We start from the raw sequence: 17,338 nt of genomic DNA, 5'->3' as shown, positions 1-17,338 counted from the left end.
TTTATGAAAACTCAAAGCCCTTAGATTAAGTCTTTTAGCATAAAGTAGTATATAAAGTAGTACAATCTTAAAGAAGTTAGAAAGTTGTAAGGTGCCGATCCTTCTTTGTAGCTTACAAAATCAACCCAAAGAACCAAAAACTGAACAACATCAAATTCGTACTACATATCCTCAGTCATCCAGAAACTACTGTTTAATCTCTAATTTTCTTCCACCACTGAGCGCCAGTCTGCATAGCCCTGAAAAGTGCAATACCTTAAGAAAACCCAAATTGTCATTCAGTGAAAAAACATTGTGTAGGAAGATAAACTGGTACCAACTGTTTCCAGGCAGACAGATGCAATAACAGTGTAATATTTCCAGCAAAGTCTGGTAAGCCTTTGCCTGCAAATCATTGACCAAAAATGGTAACAGTATGCGCAGACTACAGAAAATGACAAAATGTTCTACTTGACCGTCCACTTAAGAGCACGGTTCTACAGCAAACGAGAGTGACAGTTTAGAGGGGAAAATACGTGAATTAAGCAGACTCCAACACCTAGAATATGGGGAACATCTGCTTACTTTTTAGCGACTCGGTAGCTTAATGGACTTTTAAAAGCTTTTGCATTTGCTTTTATTAGCATCCCAACATCATGCCCACCCCCTACACGCTAAATGCTGGCAGAGCCAACCTGTTTCCAGGTAAAAGAAAATCTGTAACCGTACATGGAGGCCGGACAGGCCACCGCCCGGCCGGACGCGCAGGACGAGGAGCTGAGGGACGCGGACCACCGGGGGCGGCAGTAAAGGACCGCAGACCCGGTTCGGAATCGCGGGGGTCACGCTCAGTGGTCATTCCGCCCCTCAGGTGGCTCAATAAAGGCCTCGTTCCCTCCTCGAGACGCACAGACCTCAGGGGCCGAAACCGCCCGAGTCGCAGACCGCCCGCGCCCGGCCTTGGCGAAACGTGCGCCAAAGAGGCCCCCACCCGGGAGCGCGGGCGGACCCCGGGCGGCGTCGCCGGGGCGGAGGGTTGACCCTGGCTGAGCTACCGAGGCCAGCCAGAGGCCTCGCGCCGGCGGAGATAATGCAGCGGCCGGGGAGCCGCCCCAGAGCGGGGCCCAGCGGGTCCGCGGCGGCCGAAGCCCGGGTCCCCCCGCGCCACCGCCGCCCCGACCCCGCGGCGCCCCGGGCCCCCAGCTCACCATCTTTGCCGCGGCGGTCGCAGAGCGCGGAGAGAGAGTCGGCGAGCACCAAGTCTGTGGAGCGTCCTCCTCACAGCAGCCCCGCTTGCTTCCCAGGGACTGGCGGGCGCCTCGGGCCCAGACGCGGCGGCGCACGTCACGCGCTGCCCAACGTTGCTACGCAACCGGCCGGCCTGGCAACGCCCCGCCCCGGCGGCCCCCCAACCCCGACTCCGCAGGGGCGGGGTCTTCCTCGCCTTCCGGAGAAGGGGCACCGGGTACCCCTCACCAGCTCTGGCCTGTGGGGCGGGGGCGAAGTCCTCCCCCAACAGCTCCGGACGAGGGGGCGGAGCTTCAGCTGGCACCTGCGGGCGAGGGGCGGCGGCCCTTCACCGGGGCAGGGCCACGTGGCGCCCCGCCCACTGCGCCGCCGTTGCCCTTACATGGAAGTAGCCACCTGGCCAGGTGTGCGCCGCCGCGAGGGGCGGGGCCTGGGAGGGGGAGGGGTGAGAGGGGCTGGGCCCGCGGAGGAGGAGACAGGGAGGGAGGACGAAAGGGAGGGAGGGAGGACGGAAGGGAGGGAGGGAGGACGGAAGGGAGGGACAAAGGAAGGACCAGCGGGAGCCCGGGCGCGGGCGGTCGCGGGGGCCGCGCGTCCCGCATTTTTTTACCTACTTTGGTGCGATTCCCGCCAACCTCGCCTGATTGGCCCAGCTCGGCACGTCGGGCCCTCGGGCGAGAGGAAAAATCTGCACATTTTTCCTCTTTGCCGAGGCGACTGTGGCGATTCAGAGCGCTCTGAGTCACCGCTAATTTCAGGTCTGGAAAAAACAAGGAGTGATTTATTTGTCTTTGGGAACAGCCCGGGAAAGGAGCACTGCAGTCCGCAGCAGTGTGGCTGGGAAACGGTAGAGATGCCTCAGGATGGTGGCTCCAGCCCCGCTGCTCCGTTTTGGGGGTTTTTAATTTGAGATTGCGTTTTTTTTAATGGGCGGTTGCATCAGAAACACAATTTTCAGAGGGCCAGAAGGAATCCCAGCGCTTTTTCTGAGGGTGTTTTTCTGGGTAATAAAGGCAACAAAGAATTTACAACCGTGATGATTAAGTTTTACTTAACATAGGCTACCTAGAACTTAACAGGCCTCTACCAGAACTATTTTAATTCTCCAAATGTGAAGCTTTTGGACAAGATGGTCAATATGTTTTTTGCTTTTCCTGGGCACTATATAAAATCTAGGTTATATGTGGCTTTTATTCTGGCCCCTAGACATAGAGACTCATTTCTCGTTACTCTCCTGTTTTGTGTTTGTTTTCTTTTTAAGAAGGAAAGTTGTGGCAATTCTAAGACTTACCACCTACTACAAGATTTTTGGCAGGCTAGAGCAGTGGTTTGCAATGTGAAAGAGAACTTATTCCAAGTCAGATTTGTGTGCCCCCTCCCCAGAGTTTCTGACAATGTATCTCAGGTGAGACCCAAGAATTTGCATTTCTAACAATTCCCTGGTGATGCTGATGTGGCTGGTGGGTATCGGCACTTTGAGAAGAAAGAACCCACCTGTATCCAGCTGCAGCTGGAGCCCTGTGTTTCCCTGTCGGCCGGGACTCAGTGCCACCCTCCATCTCTGAGTCCTCAAAGACTTCCTTTCTGTTCAAAACGGAATCGTCCTCATGTGAGGACGCAAGTTGGGCCTGCTCCAGCCTCTTATGTGTTTCGTCCTCCTCCTCCTGCAACCAGAGTTCTGGCCAAACAGAGGAATCTGATCCTGTCACTTTACTGCTTAAAATTTCCTGTGGCTTCCTCCAGAAATCTCAGCAGTTCAGTCTGGCCCTTCTGCCTCTGGCCTCAGCCTGCCTTTTTTGTCCTGTCTCCCACACTTTCCAAAGTTCCCAATTTCTTTCCAGACTAAACTTCTCATTCCAGAATCCTTCTTGCTCTAACTGCCATCATCACGGGCCTGTTGGTCTCTCATTCAGGAATGTTCCCAAGAGTCTGGAGACTTCTGACCACTTCCCAAGGGATCAAGAGTGGGTCCTTCTATAGTCCCACAGTTCATCACTTCTCAAACCTTGATAAGCATCCAGACCACCTGAGGATCTTGTTAAAATGCAAATTCAAGGGTTTCAAAGTGGGTCTCAGTTGCCCCAGGAGATTCAGATGCTGTGGGTCCTCAGACCACACTTCCATAGTGAGGTCTTAATGTTTTTTCCCTACTGTTAGTATAGCTGTAATTTATACATGCATTTGCTGCCACCATCACTACTTTATATTGAGAGTTCCTTGAGGTCAAGCAGTGTTTAGGATGCATTTTTTAAAAATTTATTTATTTTTGGCTGCGTGCAGGCTTTCTCTAGTTGCGGCAGGTGGGGGCTACTCTTAATTTCAGTGCGCGGGCTTCTTATTGCTGTGGCTTCTCTTGTTGCAGAACACTGGCTCTAGGCACGTGGACTTCAGTAGTTGTGGCACACGGGCTCAGTAACTGTGGTGCACGGGCTTAGTTGCTCTGAGACATGTGGATCTTCCCGGATCAGGGATCGAACCTGTGTCCCCTGCATTGGCAGGAGGATCCTTAAACACTGTGCCACCAGGGAAGTCCCTAGGATGCATCTTACATGGACTGGCATAGCCCCTGATGTATAGTAGGTTTTTAATACACGTTTGTTTCGGTCAGTGAAGTATCTGAAGATGTTTTACAATCTATCAGGCAAACCTATATCAGTTCATTTTAACCTAAAATGAGCCCCCATTTTTCTTAAGACCCCATTGAACTTTAACCTCTTCCTTTACATATTAGTTTCCTAGATATTTTCATTCCTTCTCATCCCACAGAGGGAAAAAGTTTTAACATAAGGTCTCCCCTTGAATATGAGACTGAGTGTGTTCCATTTCTAATTTAGAAAACATTTTGCATAAGTAACCATCTGTGAACGTATAGGTGCTTTCATTTAAAACCATAAATATGAGTGGCAGGGGAAAATATAATTTAATGAGGCACTTGAAGAGAGATGTGTTCATCAATGATCAGGAAAAGCCTGAGAAGGGGACACAACCCTGCCAGTATATATTGGAGAAAAACTATTTTTAGCTTCTTTCCTGCCTCTTCACAAATTCACCTATTATCTCTCCCCTACCCTTATTTATGTCTGTGGTCTTTTCTAAAAATAATTTTAATTATGTAAGTAAGATATGAGTGTGTTCTCATTATGAAAGATTCCAAGATACAATAGGAAAAGCCCCCAGAGCACTTTTGCTCTCCATCCCCACGGCGTCAGCTTCCTCCTCAGAGGTAACCACTGCTATCAATTTGGTGAATGGCCTTATGGAGAAATAAGCCATGTGCAGGTGTTTCGTGTTGTAGTTTGCTTTTTTTTTTGGTGGTACGCGGGCCTCTCACTGTTGTGGCCTTTCCCGTTGCGGAGCACAGGCTCCGGATGCGCAGGCTCAGCGGCCATGGCTCACTGGCCTAGCTGCTCCGCGGCATGTGGGATCTTCCCGGACCGGGGCACGAACCCGGGGCACGAACCCGTGTCACCTGCATGAGCAGGCGGATTCTCAACCACTGCGCCACCAGGGAAGCCCCGTGGTTTGCTTTTGTCGATACTTTGTGTCATGGTTTTGTGCTGGTTGTGTGGTGTCCCGTAGCTTGCTTTCTGATTTTCTTGATTTCCTGCCTCCTGGATCCGTCCATGTCTGATTGAGCAGTGTTGAAGTCTCCAACTGTGATAATGGATTCACCCATTCCTCCTCGCAGTTCTGTCAGGTCTTGCCTCACTTAGGTTGACACTGTTGTTGGGAACATACACATAAAGAATTATGTCTTAGAGGAGAACTGACCCCTTAACATTATGTAACCCCCTTGTTTATTCCCAAGAACTTTGCTGATTCTGAAGTCGACTCTGTCTGAAATTAATGTAGCTACTCCTGCTTTGTTTTGATTAGTGTTAACAGGGTATATTTTTCTCAATTTACTTTTAATTTGTATGTGTCTATATTTAAAGTGAGCTTCTGGTAGACAACATAGAGTTGGCTCTTTTGATTTTTGCTGCACTCTAACAATCTCTGTGTTTTGATTGGTGCATTTAGACCATTGATATTCAAAATTATTATTGATATAGCTGGATGAATATCTGTAATATTTACTACTGTTTTCTATTTGTTGCCTTTGTTCTTTGGTCTTATGTTTGCCTTCCACTCTTTTTCTGTCATTTGTGGTTTTAACTAAGCATTTTAGATTATTTCATTTTCTGTTCTTTCCTAGCATATCAGTTATAGTTTTCTCACTTTTTTTAGTGGTTGCCCTGGAGTTTGCGGTATATGTTTACAACTAATCCATGTCTGCTTTCAAATAACGCTTCACCACTTGACAGATAGTGTGAGTACCTTACAGTAACAAAATAATCCTAATACCCTCCTCCTATTATATTATTCCTGTGGTTCATTTCATTTATATCTCAGCATAGATAGGCATATATGACATATACAAAAGCATATATAATTGAATACATTGTTGCTGTTATTTCAAAAAAACTGTTATCCATTAATCCATCAATTAAGAATAAGAAAAGTAAAAGTTTTTTTTTTTTCTTTTTGGCCATTCCCTGCAGCTTGTGGGATTTTAGTTCCCTGACCAGGGATTGAGCCCGGGCCCTCAGCATTGAAAGCACCGAGCCCTAACCACTGGACTGCCAGGGAAGTCCCTCTCCTTCACTTTTGAAGGATAATTTTGCACGGTACAGAATTCGAGGTTGGTGGGTTTTTTCTCTCAACATTTTGTGTTTCCCTTCACTCTCTTCTTACTTGAATGGTTTTTGAGGAAATGTCAGTAATTCTTATCTTTGTTCCTCTATAGGTAAGATGTTTTTTCCCCTTCTTTCAGGATTTTTTTTCTTTATCTTTGATGTTCTGTAATTTGAAATGATAGGTCTAGGTGTCATTTTTTGGTATTCATATCCTGCTTGGTGTTCTCCTAGCTTTCTGGGTCTGTGGTTTGGTGTCTGACAATACTTTGGGGAAATTCTCAGTCACTATTGTTTCAAATATTTCTTCTGTTCCTTTCTCTTTTTCTTCTTCTGGTATTCCCATTACATGTATGTTACCCCTTTTGTAGCTGTCCCACAGTTCTTGGATTTTCTGTTCTGTATTTTTCAGTCTCAGTTCTCCTTGCTTTTTGATTTTGAGGATTTTACTGATATGTCCTCTAGCTCAGAGATTCTTTCCTCAGCTGTGTCCAGTCTACTAATAAAACCATCACATCAAAGGCATTCTTTATTTCTTTGTGGGTTCTTGTTTATTTTTTGCCTTTTGGTATGCCTTGTCATTTTTTCTTGGTAGCTGGACATGATGTCCTAGGTAAAAGGAACTGTGGTGAATAGGCCTTTAGTAACATGGTGGTGTGGTGTGAGGGGAGGGGAAGTGTTCTATATTCGTGTGCTTTGGTCTCAGTCTTTTACTGAGCCTGTGCCTCTGTGGATGGCACAAGTGCTTCTCAGCCACTCCTACCCCCACCCCCAAGTTGTCTAGAGTGGGCTGGAGGTGGGTATTTCCCTTACCCAGATGAGTTAGGCTCTGATCAAATCCTGACTGGTTTAGGCTCCGGTTAACTATTTTCCTCTTGAGGGTAGGCTTTGTTAAGAAGAACAAAGTGCTCTGGAGGATTTCCCAATGGTTCCTGTCGCTGTGCCCTGCAGGAAGCAGGAGGGGATTTTTCTCTGTTATTTACTGTGGGAACATGGTAAGCTTCAGGAGGCAAAACATAGGGTCCCCCTGTGACTGAGTCTCTCGGGAGTTTTTAACCCTCAGACTTGTCCACACTGAGCCTCCCCTAACTTGTCCATCACAGTTCAGATTTTCCCACCTGGCACTGGTTCCCTGGTGGTTTCCCCTCGTAAGACTGCTCTGGTTAACCACAGCTCCCTGGATTCTCCTGTCTGTCTCCACTGTGGGGGCGGCGGTTTGCCCTGTGTTCTCTTCTCTCTTATGGATCCAAGAACAGTTGTCTGTCCAGCTTCTTGTTGTTAGGACAGAGCTGCAAACTCCTTAAATGTGGAAGTAGAAATGTGACATCTGCCTGTTCCCTTTTAAAGAAACTTCTCAGAAGTTCCAGGCAAGGCTTCTCCTTTCATCTCACTGACCAGAACTTGGTCATAAGGCTGCAAGGGGGGCTGGGAAGTGTGGTCTCTTCTCTGAGTAGCAACGTGCTCAGCTAAGAAATTGGGGTTCCTTTACCAAGGAAGAGGGGAAATGGATATTGGGAGATAACTAGTGGTGATGGCCATAGGTTGATATTACAATTAGTCCCATTCTACAGATGAAGTTAGGGGGAGAGATGTTCCTTAGGAACCCAGAGGAGTAAGCCATCTGCTTATTATTATTCTCACAGTGATGCTGAATAAGAGAACTAGGGACCCCTTGTTGCTTCCTTAACACCACGGGGTGTGGGCGGTTATACAAAAGGAGGCAAATGGAAGCCATGGGAAATACATTCTGGACATTCCTTTACTGTAGCCTAGTCCTGCTGGATCAGGCAGCCCCAGGGGCCTGGGCATCTATTTTAGGAAAGGGCTAAATATATTTAAGTACATTCATGGGAACAATGTAGTACCACATGGTAACACTATTGATTTCTCTATTAATTCTTAAAGTCATACACCACTATTTTATAATGTTAAAAATTGAACAACTATGACATGTTTTTCAGATAATAGTGCACTATTGATACTTGAGAAAATGGAGTGGGTAGTCTCACAATAACCCCGACCAGTGGTTATTCATCCCTCTTGGGCCAAACGTTCCCTTCGAGAGTCTGATGAAAAGTAAAAAGTGGTGTATTTGTAGTTATATTATTTTCACTTATGTTAGTCTGAACATAGAAAATGGGCAACAGTAAACCCAACTATCTTTGACTTACAAAAACAGGACTTTCTTATGGTTCAATCTAATACACACTAACCAAGTAGGAGTCCTAGCAGCCTGGACTTTTTAAAGGATGTTTGTGTCATCCCGTCTATTTTTACCAACTGAATTTCTCATACGAAAAAGAGGAGGTAAATGTTAAAAAAAAAAAATGAAAGTCTGTGTTTGGAGGCGAAACATTGCGTTCACAGTGGGATGCCACTTTGCAAGATTTTTTTCAGTTAGATTTGACAGCTGGGTCCCTACTGTGTGCCAGCTGTGGCTGTGTTCGCCACCAGGAACACAAAGATGAATAAGTCATGGGCCCTGCCACAAGGAGATCACGAGTGCAAACAGATCAATGCCAAGAACAACTCCGCCCAGGATCCCTTGGGAATTCTCAGACTCCTACTGGAGGGGCAGATCATAGCAGGGAGATGTTACTGGAGCTTAATGGGTGAGGTATCAGGAGAGGAAGTTCCCCACATGATTTCTCACTGAGGCTGGTGAACACAAGTACGGAAAGGTGGTGAGAGGGGCTCACTCAGAGACTGATGGTTGGAAGGAAAGAACACCAAATGTTTCTACCTAAAAACTAGACTCTGTGGACTAAGATACCTAAGTAGATATTGATGAATTTTGTTTGTTTGTTTTTGCTTTGAGGGGCTGCTCTGCTGTGCTTCCTACCTTTCCTCTTTTCCCTTCTTCTGGGGGTGGGAGGAGGGGTGTCAAATGATGGTCCAGACAAAGACACCCAGCTCTGCCCAGTGAGGAATTCAAAGCAGGCTCAAAGACAGCTAGACCAGAAACAGCCAAGGGACAGAGGTTGTGATGTGAAATCCGGGGCCTTTTGCTATAACTGTTTTGCTTTTGCCTCTAAGACGCCAGTATTTCCATCATCAGTCTTCCAATGCGGTGTTTGATACCGCTGTCACCAGTTCCAGCTTTGACTGGCCATGTAACCTCTTGTACGACATAACTCTCTGGGCCTCCTTGTCCTCACCTGCAGACTGAAGGTGTTGATGAGTTTAACCCCTTTAGCTCAAAAATGCACTAAAGAGAAGATTTATTTAGTAGACAGCACAGTATTGGCAATTTGTAGGGTATCCTATTCTAGGAATACTAAGGCAGACCCTCGAATTTTGATATATAAACTCTAGGCCTTGGGCTCTTGACACAGGGCCTATTTTTACAGCAAAATCAGTTAAGTTGCTGTAATTGTTCAGGCGGTGACCTGATGGGGTTCTCTCAGCCACCCACACCTGGGGGAGGGGAGCTGATTGATACAAAGGGAGAAAATAGCATTCATGTCACATACTCTTCATCCGTGTCACTCAGTGAGAGGCTAACATATCACGTCTTACAGTCATTTGTTTATTTTTATTTTTTGGTCAGTAAATTCAGGCTCAGTCATTAAGAGGTGGTTCACTTGCAAGATTTTCCACGCTGGAGTTGGAAGGAATCACTTGATCCTTTATGTTTCTCACTCCTGTGGGAAACCTTCCTTCCCACCCCATGAGCCAGTGAGTCACTTCCTGGCTTCAGACCTCTCCAGCTTCCTTTGTTTCCCAGCCCCGGCCTGGCCCTCTGGAGAGAGGTCTGGGCTGGGGGGTAGGAAGGGATCAGACACCAGGCTGCACACCTTCAGTGGCTTTCAAGTCTCAGAGAAGGACCCTTGATGCAGGAGAAAGTATGCATGTGGTCTGATAAATGCTGTGTTGGATTCCAGATTCAGCATTTTTTTCTTTTTATCTTAAACAACTCTAGGAAAGAAGTGCCCATAGAAGGTAGAGCGGGGTTCAGGTTTATTTTATGACTCATGGAAATTTCTAAAATGATAAATATTGGCTTGGCAGGAGCCTGACATAAGAAACACTCAGCTAAACCAGACTCTATGGTTACAAGAAACAAGAACAGTGTAGTCAACAAATAAACTGGGACTCCACTCCCAAGCTTTCAGAGAAAAAAGAGCAGAAAGCACTTCCTGGATGTTGCGCGGTGGCCTTCCCGGCCAGCCGCGATCTCATTTGTTTTTCCTGAGTCCAGAAACTGAGATGGTTGCCGGATCTTCCTGGCTGGGAAGCCATTTCAAATGCCTTTGGTTTTATACTTTATTTAGTCCAGACTCTTTTCAGCTAATATAATGAAAATACTTCATGAGGGTACAGTTAGAAATATTTTCCCCTTAGGAAAAAAAAATTTTCCTTCTTGAGTAAAAATTCCTCCACCTCTCTGTGTAGAAGAAACTAGGCATTCTGGAGAGAATATTGGGAATCCAGAATATCAGCTTGTTTCAGAGAAAACTTAGAAAGTCTGAGCCATAAATAACGGTTGGGCTCCTCCTGAGTAGAGTTTTTATTTCTCATGAAACAAAGTCAACATTACCTTAACTTCCATCAGCTAATTTTATTTTCTAAAAAAAAAAAAAAAATATATATATATATATATATATATATATATATGAATATTCATACCCAATGGAAAGGCTGGTGTAACAATTTAGCAAAACCTAGTAATGAGTAGCTTAAATCTTCCTTGCTGCTGCTTTATCCTGTGCAACCATTGTAAGTTTATTAACAGAGCAGCTTTACTTACTAGTAGTGTTCTTTAAGATTGGCTTTCCCAACACACACACACACACACACACACATTTTACAGTCTGGAGTCATAGTAAATCCATGGTGAGGAGGACCAATAAAGAAATAAAGTGAAGCTGCATGCCATGCCCCCGCCACTCCCCCACCCCGCAAAAAGGAAATAAAGTGAGAAAGGCCCAGACCACAGTTCCATGCCTCAAATTAAATGGATTAAGGGACTGTGAAGCCTGTGAGGGGCCCAAGCCAGGCACCCGGGAAGAGGCATCAAGTCTGAAAAGATACTTCTGTCAGTCTGCCAGGTCGGGCCGATGACCCTCCTACAACCAGTCTCAGGGGACGAAGGCGTCCATCCTTTGGAAGAGGAGGCCATGTTGGGATAGGTGCAGACCCCCAGGGCCGAGACTCTGGAACACGTTGCAGGGGAGGTCGGAGGGCAGAGAAATGGCTAAAGTTGCTCCCCGTGCTCTTGTAAAGAAGCCACCGCCCAGCTGGCCTGGAACACAAGAGCAACCAAACACTGCATCTGACTGCCCTTTGCCCCAGCTGCTGGGAAGCTTATCTCCAGCTTCCCGGAGAGAGAAACTGGGAGATTAACCAGGGGGTGTGCCAGGGGCCCCGTGTGGGTGCCAAGGACCTGAGACTTTGCCTTTGGAAGGCTTGGCCCTCTGTACTTTTCCTCCCTTTGCTTCTTCTCTCATCTTATATTATTAAGCATTGCAGCCTGCTGGGGGGCTCTCCCCACCCCAAGAGGCCGTGGCAGGAGTGCGTCTGCAGGTGGCCACGGTGATGCTGGCAGAACAGAGGCAGCAGTCATGGGGGTGGCTCCAGCAAGAACACCCCGCCACCAGCCAAGGGAGAGGGAGCCCCCTGGCCACGAGCCATGACACAGGTGGGCCCTGGGTCATGTGCTGGTTGACTCAAAAAGCAGTAAAAATAGTTACAGGATAGAAATCACCTTGTTGCATTATTTTCCTGGTTTTTAAAAAATGCAGGGGTTTTTTTTATTCTGAAAATGTATAAGAAAGAAAATAAGTATTCCCCCCTTCATTGCCCATTGCCTTTTAATCCAGTCATTTTAAAAGATGACTTGAAAAATTTTTAATTACACAAATTACCTGGGAGTGCTTTCTCTTATTTAAAAACAACAAAACAAAACATAGAAAACTTCAACTTCACTCCCCTGCGGTTCTTTACCCCTCACCAAAATGAAACCCTATCATTGGTTTGAAATGTGTCCTTCCAGAGTTCGTACATTTACACTCCACCCCCCCCCACACACACACGATTGATCTATCAATAGATATAGTTTTGTATTGCTGTGATTTTTAAAACCATGGCTAGCATCGTATTCCGTCATCAGCATGCTCCGCTGTGCCAGGAAGCCATCCAGATCCTTGTCCCATCACTTCTCTTGGTTCTCTGCTCAGAAGTCACCTCCTCTGTGAAGCCTCTCCTGACCACCCTGTCTAAAGTTACCACACACACCCCAGCCTTCCGATTCCCTCTGCTTTTTAATTTTTTTCCATCTTAATATTATTTAATTCTATGGAAAAAAATTTTTATGACATTCCGTTTTTAAAATGGGGGAATACTGTACAAGCAAGCATGATCAAACATCTGTGAGAGCTGGTTAATACCCATCTTATTGTCTCGAGGTCTCTCTAGTAGTGTTCAAGAAATTATGTTTATGGTCCCTCTGAAGGGCAAAAGCACTGGAGAGGCAAGAAAGGACTCAGGTAAAAAGCTTCAGAGGATTGCAGGGGGTGTTGTAAGGGGGATTGCAGGGGGATTGTAGGAGGATTGCAGGGGGATTGCAGGGTGGATTGTAGGGGGAATTGCAGGAGGGATTGCAGGGGGATTGCAGGGGGATGTAACTTGCTGCTTAAAAAAACTATGTTGAGCTCTGGAGCATCTCCATTCCCTAACACACCTCCAAACCGTTCATTGGGAGTAGTTTTACCCATGCTTAGAGGCTCATATTATATGCAGTTTGGGGGCTTTTATAAATTCAGAAATAAATATAAAGAGTAGAGAGTATGGAAGGCTTCTGAGTAGGACTATAAGAGACTCAATACTGCTAAATAAGTCCCCAAACAAAAACGTTTGGTCCACCCCACCCCAAAACCTATGTGTAATAGGAGAAAATGCACAGCAAGAAGCAACGGTTCCCTCTGCTTTATTCTTCTCCATAGCACCCATCACCCAATCGGACACAGGGCATTTTTCACTTGTTTATCTTATTTACTTTCAGTTTTCCCCCATCTGACTACAAGCTCCACAAGAACAAGGATTTTTATATATATTTTTTCACTTCTGTATACTCAGTGCAGAAGAGTGTGGGCACATAGTAGGTTGTGAATAGGTATCTGTTGAATAAATGAATGACTCAGATTCCAAGCAGTTGGTGGGGAGACCCTGGCAGCAGGCATCTCGTGAGCAGGGGCACCAGAGCCACAAACCAAGGTCGGCAAGATGAGAGTGGGGAGGAATCAGGGTCCATCAACCAGCCCTGACCTGCCTATCTCTAGACCCCATCATATTTGGTTAAGCTATTGGCGGGTGCCTGCTATGTGCCTCTGAATGTGATTGTAGGTGGCCCAGAGGGTGGAAAGAGGAGAGGGCTTAGGACAGAGCCTGCGGACTCCCACTAATTCAAGGATGTGAATTTGAAGAGGATTCCTTCAAGAGGCTAAAAAGGAGTAAAGAAATGGAAAACCCGGAAGCAAGTGGAATCTTGGGGCTAAGAAAAATGCTTCAAGAAAGGGCATGTGTGACATAGAAGCAACCTAAGTGTCCATTGACGAATGAATGAATAAAGAAGATGTGGTACACATATACAATGGAATATTACTCAGCCATAAAAAAGAATGAAATAATGCCATTTGCAGCTGCATGGGTGGACCTAGAGTAAGTCAGACAGAGAAAGACAAAAATCATATGATATTGCTTATATGTGGAATCTAAAAAAAGGCTACAAATGAACTTATCTACAGATGTAGAAAACAAACTTCTGATTACCAGGGGGTTAAGGGGAAGAAGGGATCAATTGGGAGATCAGGATTGACACAAACACACCACTATATATAAAATCAATAACTAATAATGACCTACTGTATAGCACAGGAAACTCTACTCAATACTCTGTAATGGGCTATATGGGAAAAGAATCTAAAAAAGAGTGAATATATGTATACATATAACTGAATCACTTTGCTGTATACTTGAAACTAACACAACATTGTAAATCAACTATTCTCCAAAAAAATTTTTAAAGAAAAAAAAAAAAAAGAAAGAAAGAAAGGGCATGTGGTAAACAGACTCAGGGGCTTCCCCGGTGGCACAGTGGTTGAGAATCCGCCTGCTGATGCAGGGGACACGGGTTCGTGCCCTGGTCCGGGAAGATCCCACATGCCACGGAGCGGCTGGGCCCGTGAGCCATGGCCACTAAGCCTGTGCATCCGGAGCCTGTGCTCCGCAACGGGAGAGGCCACAACAGTGAGAGGCCCCCGTACCGCAAAACAAACAAACAAACAAACAAAAAAACAGACTCAAATGTTGGTGAGGAGACCCGGGAAGGGAAAAGGGGTGTTGGACTAGGAACTCCAGATGGAAGTTCAGAGTGTCTTTTGATGATTCCTGTTTTCTCTGTAAAGCAGCAGGCATGACCATCTGTGGTGGTTAATTTTATAGGTCAACGTGGCTCGGCTGCGGTGCCCAGTGTCTTGGTCAAGCACTCCTTGAGGAGTTGATTGCTCTCCCTAATGTGGATGGGCTGTGTCCAATCAACTAAAGGCTGTAACATCAAAAACTGAGGTTTCCTGGAGAGGGATTTCGCCTCAAGGCTGTAACAGTAGAAATCCTGCCTGAATTGCCAGCCTGCTGACCTGCCCTGATCGATTTCAGACTCAAGGCTGCAAATCAACTCTTACCTAAATACCAGCCTGCTCTATGGATTTCAGGCTTACCAGCCCCAACAATGGCATAAGCCAGTTCCTTAATCTCAATTCATCTCTCTCTCTCTCGCTCTCGCTCTCTCGATCTCAATATATATATAAAATATTAGTTCTGTTTCTCTGGAAAGCCCAAACTGATACAGCATCCATTGAGAACATGTTCAGACATTTGTCCAATTATTTTCTTAGGCTGAATTCCTGTAAGTAAAGTTGCTAGGTCGAAATTCCTGAGCTATCCAAAGAAATATGCAGTATGTTGTCAGTTTGCCTTCTAGAAATGTTACATTCCTAGGAATAGTGTATGGCTGTCCAGGTCCTGGACCCCACATCAATGGCAGGTAGGTACTTAATGATCTTTTTAACCTTCACCAATTAGCTGGGAGGTACCACTTTATCATTTTACATTTGCAGTATTTGATGAATGATGAGCTTGAACATCTTTTCATGTTTTTTGACCATGCACCTTCCTCCTTAACATTTCATATCAAACTCTAAAGTATAATTATTTGCTTTAGAAACCTGGGCTGCTTATATACGGCTTTTTCTTTTCATTTGAAAATATCGCACATGGTCAGACTCTGTAACAGATAAAATTCTCAGCTGCTTTTGTTGTTTGTCTGCTTTTCTATAGGATATTTGTCCTTTTGGATTGATTTGTGATCTTTATGTAGTACTTTGTCTTTTATCCAATATGCAAGCTTTCCTTCTGTTTTTGATTAGCATTAACATTGTTTGGGGGTTGTTGTTCCTGTTAGGTTTTTTTGTTTTGGGGGCTTTTTTTTGGTAGCACAAAAAAGTCCATATAATATGTGGTCAAATCATTCACTCTTTTTCTCTGAGGCAGTTATTTATTTTGGAAATGTTGGCTATATATGCGGACTTTCCTCTTTTCACATGAAAAAGACACAAATGATCAGATTAACAGGTAAATTTCTCAATTTAGGAATGGAGTTTATAGGTGTTAATTACCACTTTAGTATCTGAACCTTTGATTAGATGCATGGGAAAGTCTTCACACGTTATTTTTCCTAAAAACTTGAGTGGTTTCAGTTACTGGGGAGGCATGTTATTGCAGCTGTTAAAGCTTGGTGATTTTTGGAAAAAGAGGGATTTTTTTTCCTTTTTCGAGAAAACTTAGCTATTGCACAGCACTATGAAAAACATTAGATACATTTCTAGCTTCAGGTGGTAGATACTGAGGAAGAAGTAAGTGATTCAAAGCAGAATTAAGGTTTAAACTCCACGTATTATTCCCAGTGCTGTGTTGATTTGAGGGAAACTTACAAATTTTTTTTGTTACATAATTTATTTCTTCTCTTAGTACCTCTATTAAAACCAGCATAGAATGAATACAGTTTTTTTGTTTTGTTTTGTTGCATTATTATCACTGTAGGGTTGACCTGTTAAATATGTAGAGGAACTTCAGCTCATGTAATGATCAGAAAACAACAATGCAGGTTCTAGAAGCTCTACCAGTGCCCCTCCAGTGTCCCCTGAACACGTTCCTCTAACCCTGAAGGCTGCCCTCGGAGCTACCTTCAACCAGAGATGGACAGGGAGTTGGTGGATAAGAACCCAGCTTCCTCGCCCCAAGTGGGATGTCTCTGTGGGGCATCCTGCTCTGTCTCCGAGAGGCCCCAGATGCAGTGAGCCCCAGTTGCCCATGATTCACCGCCTTCCCTTCCCGCTCTGCATCTCCACCCATCTACTGGTGTCTTGGATCCTCTCCCCAATACACTGCAGTCATCCCTCAGTATACATGGGGTATTGGCTCCAGGACCCCTCCCCAAGTGCTCAAGTCCCTTCTATAAAATTGTGTCGTGTTTGCATGTAAGCTACGCACATCCTCCCTTACACTTTCAATCATCCCCAGATTACTTATAATACCGAATAGAATGCTGTGTAAATAGTGGTAAGTACATGTAAATTGTTGCCTGAGCATGGGCAAATTTAAGTTTTGCTTTTTGGAACTTTCTGGAATTTTTTTCCTTTTTTTTTTGTCCACACTGTGGGGCTTGTGCAATCTTAGTTCCCGGACCAGGGATCAGACCTGCACCCTCAGCAGTGAAAACATGGAGTCCTAACCACTGGACTGCCAGGGAATACCCCCAGTTTTTTTCCCCCAAATATTTTTTTATATTATTATTATTTTCTTTTTTATAAATTTATTTTGGCTGTGTTGGGTCTTTGTTGCAGTGCGTGGGCTTCTCATTCCAGTGGCTTCTCTTGTTGTGGAGCAGGGGCTCTAGGCGCATGGGCTTCAATATGGCACATGGGCTTCAGTAGTTGCAGCACATGGGCTCGGTAGTTGCAGTGCTTGCGCTTAGTTGCTCTGTGGCATGTGGGATCTTCCTGGACCAGGGCTCGAACCCATGTCCCCTGCACTGGCAGGTGGATTCTTAACCACTCTGCCACCAGGGAAGCCTTTTTTATTTTTTATAAATTTATTTTTAAAAATTTTTTAATTATTATTTTTAAAAAATATTTATTTCTTTACTTGGCTGTGCTGGGTCTTAGTTGCAGCACACAGGATCTTCGTTGACGAGTGTGGGCTCTTAGCTGCGGCATGCAGGATCTAGCTCCCTGACCAGGGATCAAACCGGGGCCTCCTGCATTGGGAGTACACAGCCTTACCACTGGACCAACAGGGAAGTCCCCCCAATTTTTTCCCCAAAATATTTTTAATCTGCGGTTGCTGGAGCTCGCGGATACAGAGCGCCAATGATACTTGTA

General features: G+C 45.3%; 2 protein-coding genes across 3 annotated transcripts in view; one reads left to right on the top strand and one right to left on the bottom strand.

Moving 5' to 3' along the window:
- The window catches only part of DSTN (destrin, actin depolymerizing factor), a 37,699-nt gene extending 35,579 nt beyond the window's left edge, over positions 1-2,120 (bottom strand). For both annotated transcript variants that reach the window (XR_010836668.1, XM_059039129.2), the window contains exons 1-2: positions 1,842-2,120; positions 1,188-1,531 (exon numbers count right to left, since the gene is read on the bottom strand). Coding sequence is in view for 1 of the 2 variants with exons in the window: in XM_059039129.2 (XP_058895112.1) it covers positions 1,188-1,190 (3 nt within the window). In the remaining variant the exon portion in view is untranslated. The remainder of the gene's footprint in view (positions 1-1,187; positions 1,532-1,841) is intronic.
- The window catches only part of BFSP1 (beaded filament structural protein 1), a 66,560-nt gene continuing 50,649 nt past the window's right edge, over positions 1,428-17,338 (top strand). Inside the window, exon 1 of the mRNA XM_067014183.1 lies at positions 1,428-1,631. The gene's annotated coding sequence lies outside the window, so the exon portion shown is untranslated. The remainder of the gene's footprint in view (positions 1,632-17,338) is intronic.

Source organism: Kogia breviceps, chromosome 14 (assembly GCF_026419965.1).
Source record: "Kogia breviceps isolate mKogBre1 chromosome 14, mKogBre1 haplotype 1, whole genome shotgun sequence".
NCBI classification, from domain to species: Eukaryota; Metazoa; Chordata; class Mammalia; order Artiodactyla; family Physeteridae; genus Kogia; species Kogia breviceps.
This window is presented reverse-complemented; position numbering and strand designations above follow the sequence as displayed.